Below are 25,436 nucleotides of genomic sequence, written 5' to 3'. Positions count from 1 at the left end.
AATACATACATTGGAATTGTTTTCTACGTACGTGATTAAATATTTTTTGTAATCAAAAACAAAATAGTCGAAACTATTTACTAAACAAGTTACTAACTCTGGTTGAATTGTTATTGAAGATGGCAGCTTTCAAGAAGAAATCCGTCTCCAAGGATGATTTACGTCGTTTAATGAAAGAAACAAAAATTAATGTTCGAAGCAAAGACAAAAAAGTTGATCATCCTCATGCAAAGTATCCTTAACATCAATTGAATATTTCATATTCACACTATTTTAACTTTATAACATATTACTTCTCTTCCACGATAGTTGCTACATTTAAGAATTTTATTTTTGATAAAACTTATTAAAGGTTATGTTTATAGTGTTCTAACAGCAACTTTATATTGTTAGATTGAGGCCTGATATATATATATTAAATAATGCGAGGGTATTAAGACGAAATGTTGAGATGTAGGTTAAAACTGAAATTTTTATAATTGCACTTATATTTTGGCATAGAATATTAATATTCATAAAAAAAATTAAATACATAAGGCAAGATCTGGAGTGACATGATACTGACAATGCTGTGCTATAGTATTTATTGCAACTTCCTGAAAATAAATATGATACATGTAACAATTTGTCGAGAAAAGAACTTCGCCTGTAATGCTCCAAAAAACTGGTATATGTGGAATGAAAAAAAAAAAGATTGTTCGCAGGAAACTACCTCTTTTTTTTAAACTGAAGAAAGCAGTCTTAAAAGATTATACTTTCGATTCCATTATGTACTTCCTTGTAGTTACTTTCACGATATGATAGGCATGCATATGTGAAAACTGGTTTTACATCACAGAAATTTCGTACAATTTCTTCGTTAGATTGGATGAACCAGGACCCCATAGAGTATGTAAACGTAAGCAATTTATAACAGAAGTTATGGCATGGTTAAAGTGGGAATTACATAGAAGACTTTAACTGGGAAATAGGAATATGGTCATTTAACGTACACAGAACCTGCCGAACAGAATTTTTTAAATTGCCCAAAACTTGCGTACGTAAATAGAGAGAGTTTTTAAATGTCGATTGACGAAGTTATACTGGCTATATGCAAAAAAGAATATCCAGTAAATTCTAAAGCTCATCCCTTTATATCTGACACAGTAACATCAGGCTTCATGTGATGAATACAGATCAAAATAAAACGCACTTATCAAAGAAGGATGGATTCTACAGTTAAAGTACTAATCTCCAAATACTTAAATATTCTAGAACTTGGATTTCCTAAGAAAATTCTATTCAGTCTTTACAACATTATTTGTGAACAGAAAATATAGATAAAGTGAGTGAAGTAGTTAAAAGCAACTTCTACTAAGATAACATTAGATAATGTTTTCTTAATATTGCAAACTTGGATAGAGAATATTATGTAAAAAGGAAATAATTCCTGCAAAGTTAAGCATATGAATAAAGAAAAAAATTCAATGCTAAATAGCATGCTATTTTAAATGTCAAATAGAAAATACTTAAATATTTTTGTAAATTATTGGTTCCATTCACTGAATTAATAAATTACTTCATTTTCTTTGAGTTTATCTTTTATTTTTATTTACAAAAGCAACAACTATTTTGAGACAATTTCATACTCTAAATGTAACATACTATGGGAGAGAAGTTGTAGTTTTTTACTTTTACTTTTCACTTGATATTTATATATAATTTTTAAATGTATCATGTTAATAACAGTATTTGTCAGTTCATTTCATCCTTGTCTTTTTCAAAAGTGCTTGTGCTAGTACAATTAAAATGTGCAGGTTTACTGTTACATATACATCAACTCATTAATGGGCTGGAAACAAATTATGAATTTACAAGATAATTAAAAATGTGATATCCATTCCAACATAAATGTGTGTAAGTCTCTTCGTTTCATTATACTGTACAGTTACTCATCATCGTTTAACATCCACTTTTCACGCTGGCATGGGTTGGACAGTTTGACTGAGAATTCACAGGGTGGTATTTGATTAATCATGTAAAACAGGGGCCCCCAACCTGGTCCATGTGGACCACTAGGTGGTCCACAGGAAAATTCAGATGGTCCGTGGAAAATTTTGTGTGGTCCACCTGAAGAATTTAAATTTTTCTGTACATGCATGTTGCACAAGAGAAATATGCCTCATCACATATGCATGAGCACATACAAGTGCACTCATTGCCTATTGGACGATTAGCTATCCAATCATACACAGACGCGTACCAGACAGGTACGGACGCATGCAATCAGATCCACGTTTGCACGCATTAAAAACACAAAAAATTGTGTTCTCAGGTGGTCAACGCAATCATATTTTCTACCTGACTTTTGAATTGAGGATTAGTAATGAAACCGCAGTTCTTACAGCTTACCCAATGTATCGTATTATCTCTCCAGGTACATACATTTTTACGTAAGTGTTAGTGTAATTGTAATCTGTAGAAATTTTGCTGTCAGTGATATGGAAAAACGTTCCCTTAATTCTCCGTCCACCAACTCGGAAAAAAGACTCTGTAGATGATATCATGAAGATTATATCAAATATGGTTTTGTATCCAGTGTAGAAGATCCTTTTTTACCACAGTATATTATCTGTTCAAAAGTATTAACTAACGACTTAGTGAAACCCTTGAAATTGTATCATCTACAAAAATTCCATCCTGGTTTATTTGGCAAGCCAAACGAGTACTTCAAAGAATACCATCGCATAAAAAATGTCTCATCTTCATCGCTCAAAAATTTCATCGTCCATACTGACAACCATTCTGGTCTGCAAGCGTCCTTAACATTTTGCTCATGATAGCAAAACAGGGTCACCCACATACCATTGGTGAAGATCTTATTAGGCCCTCCATAACTCAAGCATATAAAGTTGCTTTATGAAAACCGTAATGAAAAACACACCAGAGATTATCTACAATGCAGTCATGGATTATCTTACTAAAAATGGTATTGATCCCCTCAACCTCATATCAATATGCAGGGTTTTGTTGCCAGATGGATAGAATTTAATCCTGTCTTCACAATTCATTGTGTTCTCCATCAAGAAGACCTGATAGCAAAAAGATCCGGAAATAATATATTTTCTGAAACCCTAGACTTAATTGCTTCCGCCAGTAAAAAAAATCAAAAGATCTGCTCAAGACAGGCATTTTCAAGAAGCTTGTAACGATGAAATGTTCAACCGTTTGTTGTATTTGACAGATATACGCTGGCTATCAATGGGAAGTTATCTCAGACATTTTGTGGCACTTTTCAATAAAGTTTCTTCAACAGACTGGTCCAGCTATGACAGCATCACTTTCTCAGAAAAAAACTGTAATTTTTTATTTACATGAAATCTTTCAAAAACTTAATGATCTCGATATTTCTTTACAAAAGCAAAATATCAACATTGTACAAGCCAGACACATGATTAGGGCGTTTGTGAATAAACTCGTCCTTTGGAAACTTCAAATTGAAGATCATAACTTTCTGCAGTTCACGAACTTAAAAACTGTTGTGGTAGATAACAACTTGCACAAATATATAATCGGACATCTATCTTTCCTTCACGAAAACTTCTATATTTGTTTTGAAGATCTTTTGGCTTTAAATATCCCAATTTTTGTAGTCTCTCTACACACAATGTCTATGAACGATATACTTGTTCAACCAGAATGCATTCAGATGGAGCTATGTGAGGCAACAATAGATGATAATCTACGCAAATCGTCTGATAACAACTGGGTCAAGGCTTGGTTGAAGCAGTCTCATGAATATCCAAAGCTGTTTGAACAAGTCGAGCCTTTTATTATAAATCTCCCGACATCCTACTTGGCTGAAAAGGGATTTTCCCTTGTCCTCCACTCGTTCACGAAGCAGGGAAGGCATTTGAACCTCGATAACGATGCTGATTTGAGAATTTGTTTGAGCCAAGAAGAGCCAAGGATTTCTCAGCTTGTGAGTGGGGGGGGGGGAAGAGGTGGCTTTATGGCAGGGATGGGCTATCTCTTATCTAGGAAAAAGGTAAGATGATAGTGATAGGGTGCCAGAGCAAAACCCTCGAGAAGCAAGAGGAGATACTGGCAATAAATCAGGAGTGTAAAGAAGACAGTTTGAAGGGAGAGCAACATATGGGTAGAGGTGAATGTAGTGAGTGATGAACAGAAATTGGGGTCTTGCTTGGTGGGAGATATCACTATGGGCTAGTGTGGGGGAGAAATAGGAATTGTTCAGAAAATAGGTAATGATGAGCAAGGCTTAGGAGTGATGCAAAGGGATATGTAAAGATTTGTAAGGGGTAGATATAGTGACAGGCATGAGATGGCACAGGGAATGATAACAGGTATGGCAGAGGAGTGGGGAGTAACTGGAGGTATGTGTGAAGGTTGAGAATGAGGAATGAAGAATTATGTTTGGTAGATGTGTGTTTTTATATATATATATATATAGAGAGAGAGAGAGAGCCTCATTAGATTAATTAGAATTATTAAAACTGTAGATATAGATATCTCATGTTTCATTATATATGTGGTAAAATTCATTATCATCATTTTAACACATTCTTTTTCCATGTTTGCATGTATTGGATGTCCTCTAAAGCATAATGACTTGCCAGAGTCCGTTTGTGAAGTCTCCCTTCACAACTTCTTCCCATGTCTTTGGTCAGCTTCTTCTGTCTTCTTTGCACTTGACTGCTTGACCCTTCTTTACTCACCCATACACATTACATGTCCATACCAGATTCAACTAGATAATACTTTCCCAGTCTAACTAGCATTAAAAATAATAGATACTTGTATGCATACATCTTTGATAAGGTAAACCACATACTTCCCAAAGTTATTCATATTCACTAAGTCCCGATTTAAGGACATAGCTAATGTAAAAATTAATCTTCAGCATTATTTAAGATGACTAATGCAGTTTTATATTACAGTGTAATATTTGGTGCTTCTAGAAATTTTTATTAGAGTTGGTATCACAATTTTCCACTGGCTGAAGATTGTTTCAGTACCACATGCTGCAAGCCACCTCCTGATCGAGATTGCCAATTACTCCAAAGTTACACTATTTTTATGATGAAATTAAAATCCCTTTACATGAATGAGATTTCAACAGACATTCACTTGTCTTTCATGTTTTAAAAACTAGCATAATATTGCAATAAATTAATAAAATGTTCATGCTTTTACTAAACACTTCCAACCCAGTTTCTTGATTATTTTTTAAATTAATTGAAACACATATATTGTATATTTGTTAGAAATATAGTTGCAGAAAAGCTTTAAAAAAAGTACATGTAAACTAGTAAGTTGTAATGCTCAAACATAATGCTTCTAACAGTTATGGTTACTATTAAATGGTGTGTGTGACTGATAAGACTAAATATCATCAAAAGAATTGATTTTCTGCAATTTCTTGATTGTTTTTGCTTGATAGTTTTGTTTGTATATATTAGTATTATTTATTGATTAAAACTGGAAAATGTTTTTAAATATTCATTACAATGATTTGGCTGTTAGGGCAACATGAAAATATTGTTGTGACTTGGTGGGGAGGGTAATGAAGAGGGGATATTAGCTTTACTTGAGAGAGGTTAGACTTACACAAATATTAATTTCAAATTTTGGCACAAGGCCAGCAATTTTGGGGAAGGGGTAAGTCAATTAGATTGACCCCAGTGCTCAACTGGTACTTATTTTATTGACCCCACCAAAAGAATGAAAGGTGAAGTCAATCTCAGCAAAATTTGAAAACAGAACATAAAGACAGATGAAATTCTGCTAAGTATTTTGTCCAGCATGCTAATGATTCTACCAGCTTGCTGCCTTAAGCTCACAAATATTAACAAAGAATGAAAACTGTTTTGAGAAATACAAACCCGTTAAAACTACAGTTATAAGGAAACAATCTTCATGGGTCTTAAAACAGTTTTACCCAGACTTAAATATACACACATATTTACAAAATATATTATTCTTAAAATGAAGTTCATTTTTGTAAAAGAGGAATAAAATAGATTGCATGAACTTTTTAATGGTTTCAGAGAGATATCAAGTACAATCAACCCTAGCAGGATTTGAATTCAGAATGCAAACATTCATTTTGTTTCTTATAATATAGTTCATGTATTGTAAATTATGTGATTGGTTTCACATAGCAAGCAGTATTGTACTTCTTTTATATTGTTGGTGTACCATCACAAATATTCCTTGACAAATTTTTTTTACTCTAGATACAACTGTTTGGGACAGTTAGTATGTACTGTATGTAATACTGCACTAAAGAGCTCTCTTCTGTGGAATGCACATCTCCAGGGACGTCAACATAAAGAGGTACAGACTATTTTGTTTTTGTGTTACTGGAAAATTTGTTTGAGTTTCATTTGAATCCCTTATGTCACAAAGTGGGGGTACAGTCCTTGCATGACTTTTTATTGTTATTGTCTGACTGAGTTATTGAAGTTAATTATTTTAATTATTGTTTTTCAGAGCTCTTAGGGAATTATAGGGACGTGTTTTTCATCTAAAGGCTGATCTCCCCTAGGATAAAATACTTCTCTTGACAACTAATTTTCTGTGGAAAGAATATTGTATTATCAAAGCTTTTGCATACTTTGTACAATGACCTTGTTTTTTTGTTTTGTTTTTTTTTATTATGAAATACCCTTTATGTGCTACATTTCTAATTGGGTCTTTTTTCATCAAAAATTAATCACTACAATTCTGAATTAATGGTCATCAAGATAATGATATTAATAATTATCTTGAGTGTATCTTAATACTTAATAGACTAATAGCAACTGTCCAGGGCAGCTTTGAAAATAATTGTATAAATGGTGTTCAGAAAATTATATTTTTCTCTGGTAAAAATTATAAGTTAACTAATTAAAGGATGATGATGCTTAAATGGCCAAAAATGACATCTAGATCTGGTTTATCATCTTTTCTATCCAGTTGTGTAGAGTAAATTTTAACTCCATGAAAAGAGTTAAAGAGCAATATATTCACCATTGCTGACAGTATGAATTTTGAAGCAATTTATGCAAGCAATGGTAAACATTTACAGCCTACCATCTGTAGTAGTATCTTGACTAAGGATAACAGTCTGTCATTTCTGTATTGCATTGTTAAAGGTAATGAAAAATAGATAAAGCTCATCTACTGAAAAATAAAACAACAGTAGTTATCAATAAATGAGAGATCAGTGCTAACACAAAAGCCAAGATTTCATCTATAGAAGTCTTTGCTTCACATCTGATGGAATGTGGATGATGTTGTCCATTATGAGATACTGAAACAAGGAATAATCATCACTGCAGATGTTTATTGCTACCAACTTGACTGTGCAAATGAAGCATTATGTCAAAATTGGCCAGCTTTGATAAACAGAAAAGATGTTATTCTCCAGCTTAATTATGCAAGAATTGATTATATAAATTTAGTAAAAGATTAGTTTGTTAGGGTGGGAAGTTCTTCCACACACACCCATACTCACTAGATTTTAATACGTGCAGATTTTCACTTGTTTTGATTGCTTGAGCATTGCCTTAGTTAGCAGAACATTCAGAAACAAAAAAGAAATTGAAAATGTCAAACATTTTTTTCACTAAAAAACATGAAACTTTTAAACTTAAGAATCAAATTTTTGCCTTCCTGTTGGGCTATAGTCATTGATAATGATGTGTGTTATATTATTGATAAATAGTATTTAATTAAACCTTACAGACATTTGTTTTTCCTTTCCTTATGAAAATACATAATTACTTCCTGAACACCCTAATGTATTAAAATATGGAATCAGAGTATGAACCTTAAATACAGTGGTTTCAGCATTATTTTAGTTTCCATTTATAATCAATACTATTATGCTTATAATGACATTTGGAAAAGGCATAAATATCAAAATCACCTGTAATCTTTCTCTTAAAATTTTCAGGACTCTGATTCATGTATGAAATCATGTTCATTCCTCTATATTGAAGTAACCATGTACTTAGTCAGAAAAATTGTTGTTATTGAAAAACAATACAAGATTTCTGGTTCTAAAATTGTAATTTCTTGCTACTGTTGCATTGTATCCTTCAACCAGAAATTTCACTTTGTCTGATAAAGGACTTCTTATCTAATCAAAGATTTGTTTTCTTTTTCTTCTTCCTTATAGAACCTTGTTTCTCAGAATGAAAAGCAGCAAGATTTGCAACAAATTAATCTTTTAAAAAGGAAGTTAGCTGAGACAAATGATGAACATGACAGCAAAAAACCCAAAGGTTTTGCAATTTTCTATTAGTGTTTGTTAGAATACATCAATTAATTTTCAGTGCTAGATTTTCCTTGTTCTTTAGCACTTGTTTGCATAGCTGGTTGCTAACATAGATGAGAAGTAGAAGTGAAATCTTTTGTTAATCAAGCACACTGAAGCAAATCAAGTTATGTGTTGTTCAAAGACACAACACAAAAGCTCTGGTGGGAAAGTTTGAATTTGTGACTGTAGTCTGTCACCTTAAAATTACAGTAAGACTGATACATAGATATTATTTCTGCTATTGTACTTTATAATCCCAGGAAGTCAATATCCAGTTGATGTATTTCACAAGTTATATCATCCACTTTTTATAATAGGTGGTAAGCCAGCATGTGGATGGAACTGTCGTGATCTCACATTGTTCTGTTTTTAGTAATATAACAGTCAATGACAAATATAGAATATCCAATATTATATTCACTGAGCAACAAAAACTGAGCATTTAGAATAATAATTTCATTCTCTTTTAGTCTAATTTATTGCAGTTGTATTAAACTGATAATTTGATCTGTTATCATTATTATTATTATTATCTGAGTACTAATATTGGTTTAACTGAGAGAACCACATCTAGAAGTTTGCAGCTTTTGTCAGTATTATCTTGAATCTCAGATTAAGGCGCCTGAGATAAGGTGCATGTTAAGACTAATATTGAATTTAGATGGGGTGGTACAAGAGCATTTCACTTGCACACTTTCAGCTAATGGGTCATTTCTGATTGTTAACCCTTCAGTATTTAAACTATACCTGACCCAAATATCCTACTTGTTTTATATTCATGCTGGCAAGATTCAACATTTCACACCTATCTACTATGTCATTCTAAACATAAACAGTTACACCATTGAAATCTCAAAGCTACAAGGTAATGCATGATTAATTCAAAATGATGTGAATAAATATGCATTACATTTGAGAGAGTAATCTGAATACTAAAGGTTAAACTCTTTTTCATGAAAAGTCATCAGATCTTTCCAGTCTTAACATGATGTATTAAGTTACACATTACTCTTTCACATATTTGCATCTTTAAAGCTCCAAATGGCTATGATCTAACATTCAGTAAAGCATGTAGGAGTTCATCCCATTGTTTTATCTTGCTTGTTTGTATTAGACATAACTAAATAAATTTATAGATCACTGTATCACTTTATTTATTTTTTTTTGTCTCTTCAATGATGGATAGTAAAGAGTTACAGTTATCGTATGAAAATTCTATCTCTTTAAACATACCCAGAATTGAGAGCTTTCAAATTGGGTACCATGTTTACTATGAACAGAACTTAGAACACCAAACTTGGTGATTAATGAAAGAGGCAATAAATGATAGCTTCTGAAGTAGCTCTTAGATCCTACAATTTCAAGTGATTAGTGCTGCCCAGGTTCTGTTAATTAAGTTGGCTAATTTTAATGTTAATGAACTTAGATTCAGTAATTATTCAATGTTTTGATAGTTTGTCAAACATGTTATTAAATTTCATATTAACATATACAGCAGAATCAGTGAAAGATGCAAGTCTATCTTTAAATTCAATCTAAAGTGATCAAAATTTTGATAATGCAATGTCTTTGTGAATGAAAGAAAAATTGACTACCACTACAATAAGCCACTGTAGCAGTGCCAAAAAACAATTTCCATTTGAATATTTGCCATGATGCCACTGATGATGATATTGGGTTTCAACATATCTTTACAAAATGTCCTATCATCTAACCATTAGGACATCATTTATCAACAGCCACAGAAAAAAACAAATTTTAGCCTGAACTGAAGTTAATTTCTCATCAACAGTAATATAAGGATTATGGTCATTCATAGTAAATGATATCCATAACATTAACCCTGTAGCATTTAAACCAGCCAGGTCAGGCCAAAATGATTTACCTGTTGTATGTTGAAACCAGCTAGATCTGGCCTCTCACACCTACCCTACAATGTCACTGTAAAACTAAGCACTCACATCGTTGAAATTTCAAAGCTTCAAGATAATGCATGATTAATTCAAAACAATGCGGATAAATAAACATTACATTTGACAGAATAGTATGAATGCTAAAGGGTTAATAGATTTTTCTACTGGAACTTTGTAAACAGCATCCTACATCATAAAGGTTTTCCTTGCTTTAAGACATGAGTCAAAGCTATAACAAACTGCTTTTCAGTTGGTTTCCCTGTTTAGTCCTTGGAAAAAAGTGTCTCTAATACCATCATTCACAAATGATTTATGAAATTTTCAATACTTTGATATTTTAATGTTCTTGTATGGCTTCACTAGACTACATTAGCTTTCAAGCTAAATTTATGAAAGACTTCTGCAGAATTATCCTTTAACATCAGAATGTTGATTCTTAATGGTGACATACCTGATTATAACTTCTAAACTGAGAAAAATTATGGTACTCCATGATGCCAAGGGATCCCACCATGGATAAGTTTTACATTGGAGAAGCTATTGTCTAACATTGTCAATTCCTCCACTATTTTCATAAATGGTGTGCTTTCCTGTGCATGAAACTCTTGTGATCTCACATAATTCTTTTGTAAGTAATTGACACAATATAATACAGTTATACAATATCCAAAACTATGGTCCTATACATTTATCTTTAATTTGTAGTACTATATACCAAATGACAATCAGTCAGTTGTCTGTAGTTTCTGTTGGAATAAATATTTTCTGGAATGTTTTAGACAAACATCACAGTCTCTTTAGAAATACAACCCAATACATGTTCTGCACCAAATTAAGGTGTGACACGCTGGAAGGAAGGGAAAGAATTATATATCTTCACTTAGATAACTTTTTTTTTTAAGTTGTCAGTTTTTTAATGTTCTGTTTCTTTGGGGTTTTTTTAATTGTTCTTGAGTGAAAGTCATTTAATTGCTGATCAAATTTATTTTTATCCCACTCCTCAATCAACTGCAGCTCTCTGTTCTTCTATTTAGAGGTTCTCATGTCACCTCTTTGGCAAGTACAGTGAAATGTATGCTTTGCTAAGGAGGTCCAGTAATATCAAAATATATCTGGAGTTGTCTCCCATACTTGCTAAAATTATTGGTTTCAAATTTTGGCTAGCAGTTTCATGAGATGGAGTTAGTTGATTACATCTTCTCCTTTTTTCCAACTGCTACTTATTATATCAAACCTGAAAGGATGGTGGGCAAAATTGACCTTGGCAGAATTTGAACTCAGAATGTAAAGACAGATGAAATACCAAAGCATTTTACCTAGCATGCTAGCAATTCTGTCAGCTCGCTGCCTTAGCTGCTGAAATTATTAAAATAATATTAGTCATTGAGCTAGTGTTGGCTCTTCTTTGCTGCATAACTATTTTTAATTGCTTAATTAAATATGTAGTGCATATAGAATTATATCAACTTTAGTTGGGAGTCAGTTCTTCACAATAGTAGATTTCTAATCTATTTAGATTCTAAAGTTAAGACTGGAAAGAAATGAGAAGAAAGAAAAGATGATAATAAAGAGAATCATTTTTTTAAAAAAAATTTTGAAAGGTAGATTTAGAGAAAGAATACCTAGATTTTTGATAAAGTTTGTTTTCTTATTTTTTCAATATATCTTTTTTTGTCTTGATTTTTAGCTTCAATTCTGAAGAATAGTTTGAAAACAAATTCTTCAAAGTAAGTTTCATATTTTGATAAAAGAATTGTTTTGCTGGATAGTTTAAAAGCAAAAGCTGAATCAAATGTTAAAGTGGTTAAAATATTCTTAAATTTGACATTATAAGCATCAGTTTCTTTCAAAAGATAGAAAATGCCTAACATGACCCAAGCCACATATCAGTCACTTGCCAGGTGGCCATGCTACTAACTTCACAATGAAGGGGTTCCATTCCATTCCCAAATCTGATATAATAATTTGATTCATAAGGATATTTTCATGTAAATGTCAATCAGGTCACCTTATGCTAGTCATTAATAGAATAGCCTATTCTGCTACCATTAATTAACTCACTTGTGGAGTAAAACTAGTACAATTAAAATAACTGAAATAATTTTAAAACCCAACTTGAGGTGATGGAATGCTGTTGCCTTCTAATATGGTTGATAATATTTTCACCCCATAAGTGATAGCTACATATATAGTCGAAGCCTTGTCTGTAGGTGTGTTAATTCTTAACTGTCACAAATTGGTGCTTATAATGTTTTGAGATGAGGCAATAGCAAGAATGACTGCAGAGATGTTATTACTCATTTTGATTCTTTCATACTGGTATATATTGAGTCAGTCTGCAAAACAGCAACATTCTACATATTTCGTCTTAAACACTCACAGTGCCAGTGTGTTGAGTGCTAGCTCCTTCACTACAGTTTATGTTGATGCTAGACTTAGAGTTATCTAATGATGTTATTTCTCTTAAAATGGTACAGGCAGGGTAGAAGTAGTTTGCCAAGCAAACCCAGTTCTTAAAGTGGGTTTGCTTGCCAGTTTTTTCAGTTTGTCTATTGTCAGCTGTGTTCAAGTGAATGTTCTAGAGTCTATACAGAATCATAAAGTTGTATATAATCTTAAGACCTGATAGGCATGAGACACTACTATGGTCCTGTTGTTTCTAATATTGTCATCTCTACATGTGTTCAGATGCAGAAATTCAGTTAAAAGTTTTTTGACCAATTGTTTCTGATACTTTAAGGTTCTGTATATCCATTATTTACTGTTTAAAATGTAATTTCCCCCACATGGGGAAATTAATATTGTCACACTGCTATTAATGCAAGCGTTAGCTGCCACATCTGTCATATTAAGCTCTATGAACTTATTTGTTTCAATACTTGTTAAATGTTCTATTTTCCATCAAATTCACTTCTAATTGCATGACTGATTTGTTTCTTGTCTGCACTTTTCTGTGAAGTTTATCAAACAAGATAAGCATTCCTATCGTTGATGAATCTGATGACTCAGTGTCAGACAGTGATTCAGAAGCTGATCTATCTGAGACAAAAGATGTTTCCATCCCTTCCGAAAAATCAACTGATGCCAACTCAGCCACAGCCTCATCACTACCTAAAGGTGAGAATTTAAACTATTGTATTAATGTTCTCTATCATTGCATCAACTTTACTTTCCAGGTAAATTCAGTTAATTCTATTCTCTTCTTAACCAAATGCATCTGCTGTATAGTTGGGAAAATATCGGGAGGATACTATGCCTAGTAGAAATAACAGACCAAATTTCCCTCAAACCAAACTCCACCGTCTTAAAAAAGAAAGGTGACATGTGTATCCAGGATATTGTAGCCTTGGATACTTTATAGATTGGATAATCACAGCTAGAATACCTTTAATCATAAGTCTGTTTCATCATGGCTAGCCTGGGACTAAGATAACAGCTTCATCATTAACTGCTCTGAGTGTGGTGAAATAACAATAAGATCTTGATAAAGCTGTATGCCAACTTCTTTCAATTCCTAACTGAAACCGTTTCACGTACCTTATAAATGAAAGGTATGTGATGTCACCACTTCTCATTTCACTTGCCTGGTCCAAGTTGTCATTTAATCCAAGCTCAATCCTGATTTGCAGCTTTGATCCATCCTGTTTCATTTTCAAAGACTACAGCATCCTGTTTGTCTTCTTTTTTCATAAGAGTTGGTTGTAAGCTCAGGGATATTTGGCTACTATTTCTAGCAAGTTGAATACCTATATAGAGGTTTTCTTTTCAGTTCTTCCTTGGTTGTAGTTATTTAGCCCCAGGCCAATCCTAACTGAGCAGACCTCTGATGAAAGTTTCACCCCATGGCCATTCCTTTTTTTTTCCTAGCATAGGACTACATTATCCAAAATGTCTGAGGTTTGTTTGTTTGTTCTAAGACAGGAGTGTGATCTGAGAAACAGTTTGCTGTTAATTTTAGCAGGTTATGCAAGCACTTAGAGGATCCATCATTGACTTATACCCACCCCAATAAAACTACAGGGCACTCTAACTGAAAAACAATAGGAATGTCAAAGCTTTTTCTTACAAATAATGGTTTTACAGTTTGTATCTTACTTGGGCTAAGGTATCTGTTCATTTCTCTTTCAAATGGATAAAATAAAGAAAAGTAATCACTTTATTTTACTACATCAAGCCTTCCATTAATTCACTCACCTCAGAATAGTTTAGTAGCTTACATTTAATTACCCTCTAGAAGAATGTACAGTATTGTATTCAGCCATCATTATCATTATTATTTCATCCAGTCTCTGTTTTACCCATCTTCCATGGGGCTGACAAACCTGTCTGTATTCAACTATGTCTGTACTAAAGTGTGTTAATTGAATGAATGTTTTACAGTTGTGTATTTCATAACACACTCATCAACCACCACTACTACCTTCATTTAGTGTGTAACTTTGGTAGTATCTTTACTGTTACCATGACAACAGGGCAGGGGTTGTAAGAATGTTTCACACAACAGGTCTGCTTGAATTGAAAGTCACAACTAGAAAAATTAATTTTCACTTTCAGTACACATCATATCATATCATAATGTATTCAAATCTACTACCACCATTTTCTTGTATCCTTGATTCAGTTTCCTTGACTGATGAAACAATTTGCATCCACTTTACAGTTATTAATTAGGAGTTAATATTTGAAAAGATTTTCAGTTAAAACAACAACTAATTATGCAATTAATCTTTTTTTTTTTTACTACTTGTTGAATCTGTAGGGTGAGGCTGAGCCCATGGCTCATGCAGTTAATATCCCAGTTAAACTGTTACAAGTTAGAAAAAACAAAGATAGGGAAGAAACACCACACCTTAGAGCAAGAGGCTGGAGTGTGTCCATTAGTGATGAGTTGCCAAGTGACCGTTCTCTGGATATGGTCATAGCAGCTTTGTTCTAGATGCTGGTGCAGTACTCCCTTGTGGGCATCATTTGAGCCTTGTTGAGTGTCAGTAGTAGGGGACTGAAATATTTTCTGGCTCTTAAGAAAAAGTCAGTCTTTGGAATGTGGTTCTAACTATGCTTAGGATGTATTGTATGTTTCCATGGAAAAATGGATGAAAACAACAACAATGAGAGCTCAACCATTTTACTGTGTAATGGAAATGATGCTTCCTATTTTTCATTAACATTCCACAGAGACTTATGAGCACAAGATGCAAAATGTTTTGAACTCACAATCTTTATAGTTGTAACCTCACAATCATTTTCTTTTTTGCTGATTAGTGCAACTTAGTAAATCCTTCGTTTTTTTTTTTTCTTTCAGAATAGGGGTTTTGTTTTAAAAAATGAGAAGGATCATCACTTCATTAGTAATTCATTCATAATATTCTCCCTTCTAACTCAGTTTATTTTTCACAGAATTGTAACAAATGTTATACAATCCAGTTCTCCATTACTTTCACATGAGGTTAATAGTTTTGCAAATTTACATAATTGCATTAAGTTTTTAAATATTAATTTATTTTATAGCTTAGTTTTCCTGCTGCCGACTACTCATCACAACAGTTCACAATGAAAATGGATTTTATGATTAACAATTGAAATAGAAATTAAAATGCCTTCACTTCATCTTATTTCAGACTTCTTTGATTCTGGATTGGCAGCTGCTGAAAATGAAAATAAAGATGAAGCTGGTAATGATTCTGAAAGTAAGATAGCTAATGTCTTGCCTGAAGGGTTTTTTGATGACCCAGTGATTGATGCTAAGGTAGGTTATATTTTCACTTGAACAGGTATTATATACACTACCTGTTGCTACTTTATCGAATACCATGGTATTGACAGCTTATAAGATGTGTAAAGTATAAGATGCTCCTCAATCTTGGTGAGCTCTTTCTTGAAAAAATTTTTAAAAAACATTGTTTTCATCTTACATTTGTAGTCCTATTTTAAAGTTTGATGTATTTAGATCCTTATGCAACCCACTATTTCCCATTAAAAACCACAATCCTTTCATTAAATTCTAAAATAATCAGGTATTAAAACTGGTTTCATAAAACTCTTTATATTTATTGAGTGTTTTGCACTCACCTTAAAAGGTTCTTTAATGGAGTTTTTTTGTTTCAAAACTACTTTAATTACATGTCAGTACAAGTAAAATCTAAAATATAAAGTTATTTAAATGTTGTTTAAATATCACCATATCAAAATAAATTATTTGCTAATACCATATTATATAGTTTACTAAATGCCCATTATTATATTTATAACAAAAATTACCTAATTTCATTCAGTTGTCCTTGTTATTTTATGGAATACTTGAACTGAAAAAGTAAATAGACTATGAGTTTTTGAGTCATGAAGGTGTCTTTGGAAGAACAAATTGTTTTTAAAAGTTTTTTTTTTAACTGACCACAAGTTTATTTATGCGTATGGTCAATGCTTGCGTTTAATTTTCTTTCTAACTGCTGTTATATGAAGAAGTACTATTGCTATGTTAACTTTGAAAATTACTTTGGCTAATAACTTCATTGGTATTGTTTATGACCACTTTAATGTGGCTCTCCTCTAAGAAATGACAATATTGCCATTTAACCCCAGGAAGACATCTCCTCCAGCTGGTTTGTTCATTGTGTTTCTCACATTCAATATTTATTGCAAGCGGGAGATAATTCCTGTTACCTTAGCTCTGAGACAACCAGACCATGTGGTTTTAATCTGTATTGGATCTCCTTGGTGACAGGCACTTGTTCACCAGGCATGGCAACAGTTTAACCTTGTTTGCAATATATAGAAAATACAGTGTCATAGTCACTGATTTTGTAACTGGGAATAAACCAGCTGAAGGAGATGTCTTCCTGGGATTAAATGGCAGTATCATTGTCTCTTAGAGAACAGACACATTAAAGTGGCCATAAACAATACTTTTTGGTTCATATGCTGTTTCTATCTCGAACAGAGGTTTTCTAACCGACTAGTTTCCTAATTATATATTCATAATCTTTAATTGGTGCCATGATTTAGTAAAAGCATAGATTTAATTTGTTGTCCAATTTAACATCATTCCCTGGTCCTTGGGTACCCTTAGTGGAATTCTAAGTTCCTCACTTCTTTCCACTAAAAAGTAAAGGGTTATGGGCACTGTCCTTTCCTATCTGACTAAGCTGTCGTCCAAAATTGGCATCTGAAAAGTTGTGAAAGAAGATAGCAGTAATGGTCTACCATGAAAACTGGTTGGAGTTTAATAGATTTCTGTTTCAATTTAACCTTCTCATACCCTAATTAATACCATATTAATGGTATATTTTTTTACTTAATTCAAAGTATAATTTATGCTAGCCTATTCTGTCATCATGCTACCAATTGACTACATTGTATTGGATTTTTTTCATGTTGTTTCTTAACTGATTGTGAATGACTTTTTGTTGTTTTACCATTTGCAACAGGTGAGGCAAGTGGAGTACAAAGACAAGATGGAAGAAGAATGGGAACTGTTCCAGAAGCAGATGAAAGAAGAAGCTCATGTATGTAGTAGTTGATGTAGCTTACTTTTTAACTTATGGTTTCCTAACTCAGCTAATGACCCCAGACATGATTGTGTGGTTAAGAAGTCTGCTTCACAGCCACATGGTTCTGGGTTTGATCCCACTACACTGCACCTTGGGCAAATGTCTTCTACTATAGTATCAGCTTCACCAATGTGTTGTGAGTGAAATTTGATAGAAACTGTACAGTAGCCTGTCATGCTTGTGTTTGTGACCAGTCTAAACTTACACATTTATACTCTGCTGTTCATATACACAATTGTCACACATCCAGCAGATCATGCTCATCTCATTTCTCTCAAGCTTTCACACACATTTTTTGCATTAAATGCATTCACTGTACATCATCATCATCATCTTTTAAATTCATTTGTGCTGACTGGGTTGGATGATTTGGGAGAATAGAACATGTCAGAAGGCTGCACTGTGCTCCAGTATCTGCTTTAACATGGTTTCTACAGCTGGATGTCCTATTTAATGTCAGCCACTTTACAAAGTTTACTAGGTGCTTTTTTCATGGCACTGGCACTAGTGAGGTCACCATGCAGATTTCTTCAGTTAAGTGGTGCTACATAGTGAGAGGGAGATTGATTTATGCTACAGGATGAGAAGTTATATATTATTGGGTCATTCCATAAATAATGCAATTTTTTTATACTTCTTTTATTTTTCAAACTTAAGATAAACAATGTTCTTTTTTAATCTAAAATATATATTCTCCTTCATTTTCTACAATGTTCTTCCATCTATCTGGTAGACTTGCAAGGCTCTTCTTCCAAAATTTACTTGTCCGTGACAAAAAATACTCCTCCAGTACTGTTCTGACTTCGTCTACAAAATTCATATTTTTTTTTGTCTAAATGATTTTGAAGACTGTGGAATAAATGATAATTAGATGAGACAATGTCTGGTGAATATGGTGGGTGGAGCATCATTTCCCATTCAAACTGCTCCAGCCTTTGAAATGTCATCCTCGCTGTATGTGACTGAACATTATCCTGATGGAAGAACACCTTTCATCTTGAAACCAAAAATGGTCATTTTTCTTCTCGCGTTGACTTAAGCCACACAAGCTGCTCACAGTAGATCTCCTTTGTTATCATTTAGTTTGGGTTTAAAAGTTCAAAGTGGACTAAACCTTTCATATCCCACCAAACAGATAATAACATCTTACATGGGGGAAGACCTTCTTTAGCCTGGGGTGCCGGTGTTTCTCCTTTCCCTACCCACTGTCTCTGACACTCAACATTTTTATAGCGAACCCATTTCTCATCACCAGTCACTATTTGGTCCAAAACAAAGGTTCAGTCGTGAGACGTGACAGCAAAGAAGAGTACACGTTCACCCTCTGCACGTGATTAGACACAGAAAGTTTGCAAAGAACCCATTGACCCAATTTGCTGACTTTTCTGATGGCACGCAGGTGTCAATGAATGGTTGATCCTAGCTTCTTTGCTAGCCCACCAACAGTTACAGTGGGATTTTGTTCCACCAGGGTTTGCAGAACATTCTCATCGAGCTCTACAGATCTTCCAGGACAAGGCTCATCTTCTAGACTGTAATTTCTGGAAGCACCGTTGACACTGGCTTATGCTTATTGTCTGATCCCCATATACTGCATTAATATTCCTCACACTTTCCTTTTTGTTGCTGCCTTTATTGAACTCATAAAGCAAAATATGCTTTTGTCACTTCTATTATAGCTTTGAAAAAATAATTATTGAAATCAAACTGGTCCTTTATCATTCCCTCACTGAAGCCCAGCATCTGAAGATCCTTTCTCACCACTTCATCCCACTTCTTGAGTCTACCCCTTTCACAGGTTCCCTTCTCAATTAGAGCTTGGCACTTTATGCAACTGTCCTCATCCATGACAAAGCCAACATAGTTTTTTCTCTTGCACACATCTCATGCCTCTTATACCCAGTTTTCCTCCTAAATCATTTACTCTTTGTTGAGTGTGCAAATTGACATTACCAATCCAACAGAGCATGCTTGCTTCATTTCTTTCAAGCCTTCACTAGTCCTCTGTAGTCATAGCCTATGTTTCACTGCCATGTAGCATAGCTGTACATACACAGGCATCATACAATCTACCTTTCACTCTGAGGGAGAGGCTCTTAGTTACCAACAAAGGTAAAAGCTCTCTGAACTTCACCCAGCCTGTTCTCATTCTAGCAACTATGCCTTCAGAACTTCCTCCTCTACTGCTAACTTGGTTGCCTAGATATCAGAAGCTATACTACTTCTAGGTATCCACCTGTACATTTTTAGTACTTATTGTACCCACACATTTGCTACACACAAAGACTATTTTCTCTGTTAACCTTCCTGTGATACCACTACACCACTTATGTGTCCAAAGCTTGCACTGGATGCAACATATGGAGTTTCTACCAACACCCTTCTTATATATTGAGCAGGGCCATCTCCCTGAAGGGACTTGTGATTTGTCTGTTTTCCTACTTACTAGGACTTCAGTTTTTTTTTAAATTAACTCTATGACTGCAGGCCTTCCACTCCTGAAATTTCTTCTCTAGGTCAGGTAGTGATTCAGATATAAGAACAAAATCATCAGCATAGAGAAGTTCCCTGTGGCAGCCAGTTTTGAATTCCTGTTATGGCCTATGATAAACAAGAGGGGGCTGAGAACTGATCCTTGGTGAACTCTTACCTGTACACTGAATTCATTGCTATATTTGCTCTCAACCTTCACCTCACTGGCAGCCTCCCTGTACATGACTTGTACAGATGTTACTAACTACTCATCTACCCCTAGCTTCCACATTGACCACCAGATAAGGGAGTAAGGGATCCTGTCAAAGGCTTTCTTCATGTTGACAAGAACCAAGTACAGGGGTTTATTTTTGACTAAATACTTCCACAGTTGTCTTACCAGGAATATAGCATCAGTTATGCTTCTCCCATGCATAAAACCAAACAGCATATGATATAGAAGGAGGTGGAAAGAAGTTGCAACAGTAAGTGATAAACAACATGGGATAAACTATGGAAAAGTACATAAAAATTTCGTATAATCAACTTCTTTTTATTTTTAGTTTTTTTATAACACCAGCTGTATTCATATATAACTCGAAGTTATTGAATCTATTTCAACAGGTATCTGAAGCTATAATTGAAGATGATGATGAACAAGCTAATGTAGATAGAAACATTGATGAAATTGATGAACAAATGTGAGTAATATCCTAGCTTGCTTCTATATTTCTGCTTACACTCAACTCCATTTTACCAATATGTGTAGTTTTTTATGTTTTCATGCCATTATGAAACACATAAAATATCAAAAATATCCCACACTTGTAATTTCGTGGTCAATAAATAATAAATTAATAAGTTGATGGAGAGGCACTCCCAAGGTCTCGATGCCTGTATTAATTGACCCATAAGTGGTTTGTGGAAGCGGATGAGTTTGTTGCATGTAGAGCAAGCCGGTGTCATTTCACGGATTTTGTTGAGGGTGAACGGCAGGTTTCGTACTTTACAGTAGTGAAGTAGGCAGATCACTCCTGGGTGACACAGTTGTTTGTGAAGAGTTACTAGTGTTGTAGTGTCTCTTGTTGCTGCACATCTTGATAGCGTGTCTACTGCTTTGTTTTGAGTTCCTGGGCTATAGGAGATTGTGTAATTTATGTCCGAGAGGTTCAAGCGCCAGTGTATAAGTTTTTCATTTTTTATTTTTGATGTCCCTTGCTTACCGAAGATTATCGCTACCAAGCATTGATCAGTGATGATGTTGCATTATGGGGAAACATATATTAGGTGGCACCATTTGCAACGACCATTCTACCTGAATTCCTCCAGAATACCGGAAGCACAATATTGCATCGTCGACATCTCAGAAATAAGGGGGATCCACTTGTAGAAAATGTTAAATTGTTGGAGAGGATTATTCCCTACTTTGCATGCATACAATTTGGTAATGGACGTAAAGATACAGTGTCAACACACAATCTCGCTCCAGCAGGACAATCTTTCAATCAAGGAAGCAAAGATAACACACAAACACAACCAGGGCTAATTAGACAAACAGAGTTTGATACAGAACAATAAGATCCACAAATAATAAATCAAAACCAACTAACCCTGATGGTACACCAATAAAAGTAATGTATCAACAAAGAAACAGAGCTCTCAGTCCGGCATATGAAAATATGAGCAGATTAGCAACTGGTGAAGAATACTTGAACAAGAATAATACAGGTAACAAAATGCCAACTGTTTAAGAACAAAAAGAGATGAGAAAACTGAAATCGGGATGAATTATCAAAATCCCTTTTCATCTAAAGTACTATATGTTTTGAATGCACTGTGACTAACTTTTCACTCAGCAGGGAAGACTGTTATGAATTATAATATCCTATCATTAATTCCTATCTACAATAGTAAATAATAGATAAAAATATAGATATCTTATTTTGTATTGAGTATGAAAATGTGGTATAGTTTCAAATGACATTAATAGATTGATACTGTCTTTACCTAATATAGAACAATGTGTCTTAATCGTTGGACAGTCATGATTAATGGATTAAATGGTGAGCAGAATAAAGTTTAAATATTAGCCTTCTTTGAACTGGTTTATGACACAATAATATTGCCTTTATTTTGCACTTGACTATCTAAATGAGATCATGTGATGTTTGTGTATTTTCCTAACGCATTTCTGAGATAAAAACATACAGCTAGAAGTTAAAATAAAGCAAATGTAGAATAAAGTGTCTGGCCCAGAAACAAATGATCTCTGAACCAATAATCCACTAGCTTATCTGTTTGGCCATTTGACATCTCATGCTCTGGTTACCAACTCAAAATATCCAGCAACACCATCATTCATCTTTTTATATTTCTTTTAATATGTATTTATGTAGAACACGGAACTACCCAATATAATTATACATTTTATTTTGTCTTTATTAAACATGATTTTTACATGAATTTTCCCTTGCTTGCATTACAGTTCTGTAAATTTGTATATCTTCACATGCATTGTTAGCACAACTGTTTCTTTTTTTTTTGTTTTCTTTGGTTCTTAGATGAATGTCATCAACCACTCAAACATAAAATCAGAAAAACAGCATATTTCAGCTACAGTTATGTTATATTTGTAGCCAAACAGTTATTGTTATAGTAAAACTGGTAGACCCTAACTCATCAAGCCAAACTGAAATTAAACTTTAAAAATATTGTCCACTCTTTTGTCACTGACCCTAGAATTATTAGTATTGAGAGATTGGTCATTTTAACTCTGAATTAAAAGCTACTGAGTAGATTGTTAATTATCCATTATGTTTTCACTGAGCCATTGTCTTGCCTTATATCCATCACAGTTTAATCAAGTCATATTTCAGTCAGATTTTTATCCAATCACCAGAGTTAATACTTAAAACACAAAGAGTATCGAGATTTAGTTTTGGTTATCATATATGAGTATTGAACAGTGATTATAAGCTCCTGCTATATGTGAGTACTGTACAGTGACTATAAGCTCTTGACAAGCTAGTTTGTAAAGTAGGCTCAATTGCCAGTTGAGTCATTTCACATCTTTCTTTATCCCTACAATAAAAGATGTGGCTACACCAGGTTGACTTACCCTCAACAGTCTTCATAAGATGGAGCCATCAGACATAATTTGAAGGACCATTAAGGATTAAATATACATTTTTTTTTTGGTTTGTTTGATGCTTGCTGAAGTTAATGGGTGTTAATTCTCTTCTCTTATTGGGCCCAGTCAATTGGCTGAGGTCCTACAAACCATATTTCATACAGAGATATTTTGGTGCTGATATGCTTTATTTTAGCAATCCTCTTGGTGTTAGTGATAATTTATTGAATGAATTCTGTATAGTTTCAACCTTTTTGATATCTGCCGGCATCTTTGATATAAATTTAATGTTTTAAAGTGATCTAATTTGAAACTTTCTATCAAAATTTCACTTTATGTTCTCACACTAGCTTAATAATTACAAAATAATTTTACTGAATTCTTTGTGATCTTGAAAATTAATTGAAACAAAGAAAGTGTATTTCAACAGAAATATGATAACAAAAGGGTTAAGGATTAAAATTCATTATTCAACTTCTAAAAGAGTAAATGAGTTGGCAAGACATTGAATTATGTCCTACTATTAAGACTAGCTCAGTCCCACTGCATGGTAATTTGCACAAGTGTCTCCTAGAGTCCTGGGCCAACCAAAGCCTTGTGAGGGTATTTTATAGACAAAAACTGAAAGTTGCCCATCATGTGTGTGTGTGTGTGTATACACACACACACACATATATATATATATATATATATACATGCATGTTAACTGTCTCCTTGCCTCCACATCACATAATAGTTGTGAACAAGTGTCACCACCATGCAAGCAGTGTCCTTCAATTCCAGTCTTCCGTGAAAATGGAAAAATATTCCTCACTTGGAAAGGAATGAGGGTTGCCAACAGGAAGGGAAGCGCATCCAATCATAACAGATTTGCCTCAACAAATTCTGTATGCAAGCTTGGAAAAATGGCCATTAAAACAGCAATGAGGATGATGTACATACATACGTGCACCTCACGCTCTCTCGTCCACTCACACGCACACGCACACACAGAGTAGTAGCAGAATACAATGTTTCCAATAGTTTTTCCATTGCTGATACTATCTGTCAGTTGCAGTTCCTGGCAGAAGTGTCACTTATTTTTTTTTTTTATTCCCATAACTGAAAATATGTTTTGAACTTGGAACACACAGATCCAGGACAGATACTACAAAATAAATATATAACTTGTGTGTATTTGTAATTCACTTTTTTCATTTCTTTTCAGACATCGCTGGTCACAAATCAATGATTTACAAGATCAGAAAGAGAAGATAATGCAAGTTAAATCTCAGAAAAATCACAGTGGTGATGGAAGTGAAGATGATGATAGCATTTCAGCAGATGATTTCAAAGACTTTCTGGACTGGCGGTCAAAAAAACCATGGACTTGAAGATTTGACTTGAATTTATGAAATGACAACAATAACTTGAAATTGCGGAACACCAAAATAATCTAAGTGAAAATGAAAAATTTTAAATATCAATCCATTGACTTCATATGTCAAAGCTGTTCCTTAGTAAGATATTTGGTCAATCGCTTCCTGATCAACTTCGTTTCTGAATTTAGTTTCATGTGTTCTGAAATTAAGTAAAAGTAACTTCCAAATTTTGTTATCTTCCATACTAAAGCTCGTTTCTCTCCTATGTGTTACTTCAAATTTGGTTACATTCCTACTAAAGCTAGCATCCAGATTTTCTTACTAATGCTGCTTTCTAAATTTTGTCTCCTTCTGTATTAAATTATGACTGGAAAACTAAATCTGTTCTTTAGATTTATTCATCACCATATCAGTTTCTGGATTTATTGCCAGCAAAATGTCATATATTCTTACAGGGGTCAATATTTCTAGTAATATAACAGCTGAGAGAATGAAACAATTCAGTTATCAAGTAAAGAATGTTGCTGTTGAATACTGAGGTTGACCAACTGACTTTTGTCAGGTCTTGTTTCTTAGATTTCTGAGTTTAATTTTTAATTTGCTTCATGCCAGTCTTCAGTCTTGTATGTAAAATGTATATTATTAATTTTAATAATAACAACAACAATAATAATGTATATTAAATAAAAAATTGTTTTTATTTTA

At 33.6% G+C, this 25,436-nt stretch overlaps 1 protein-coding gene across 1 annotated transcript; it reads left to right on the top strand.

Annotated features, from left to right (window-relative positions):
- Positions 1-80: 80 nt before the first annotated feature.
- Positions 81-25,436, top strand: LOC106869496 (zinc finger protein 830). The gene is made up of 9 exons (XM_014915260.2): positions 81-232; positions 6,240-6,339; positions 8,168-8,273; positions 11,909-11,948; positions 13,181-13,338; positions 15,840-15,967; positions 17,646-17,723; positions 20,865-20,941; positions 24,578-25,436. Exons 1-9 carry the CDS (start codon positions 120-122, stop codon positions 24,741-24,743), a joined length of 966 nt encoding a protein of 321 aa, XP_014770746.1. The 5' UTR covers positions 81-119; the 3' UTR covers positions 24,744-25,436.

This window comes from Octopus bimaculoides, chromosome 11 (genome assembly GCF_001194135.2).
Source record: "Octopus bimaculoides isolate UCB-OBI-ISO-001 chromosome 11, ASM119413v2, whole genome shotgun sequence".
NCBI classification, from domain to species: Eukaryota; Metazoa; Mollusca; class Cephalopoda; order Octopoda; family Octopodidae; genus Octopus; species Octopus bimaculoides.
Note: the sequence above shows the minus strand (reverse complement) of the source record. Positions and strands in the feature narration are given on the sequence as shown.

Excerpts from the sequence above, each read along its gene's own strand:
- LOC106869496 (XM_014915260.2), top strand. The coding sequence starts at position 120 with ATGGCAGCTTTCAAGAAGAAATCCGTCTCCAAGGATGATTTACGTCGT. Across the intron at positions 6,340-8,167 it reads AGGGACGTCAACATAAAGAG|AACCTTGTTTCTCAGAATGA; the intron begins GTACAGACTATT and ends TCTTCCTTATAG. Across the intron at positions 13,339-15,839 it reads AGCCTCATCACTACCTAAAG|ACTTCTTTGATTCTGGATTG; the intron begins GTGAGAATTTAA and ends ATCTTATTTCAG.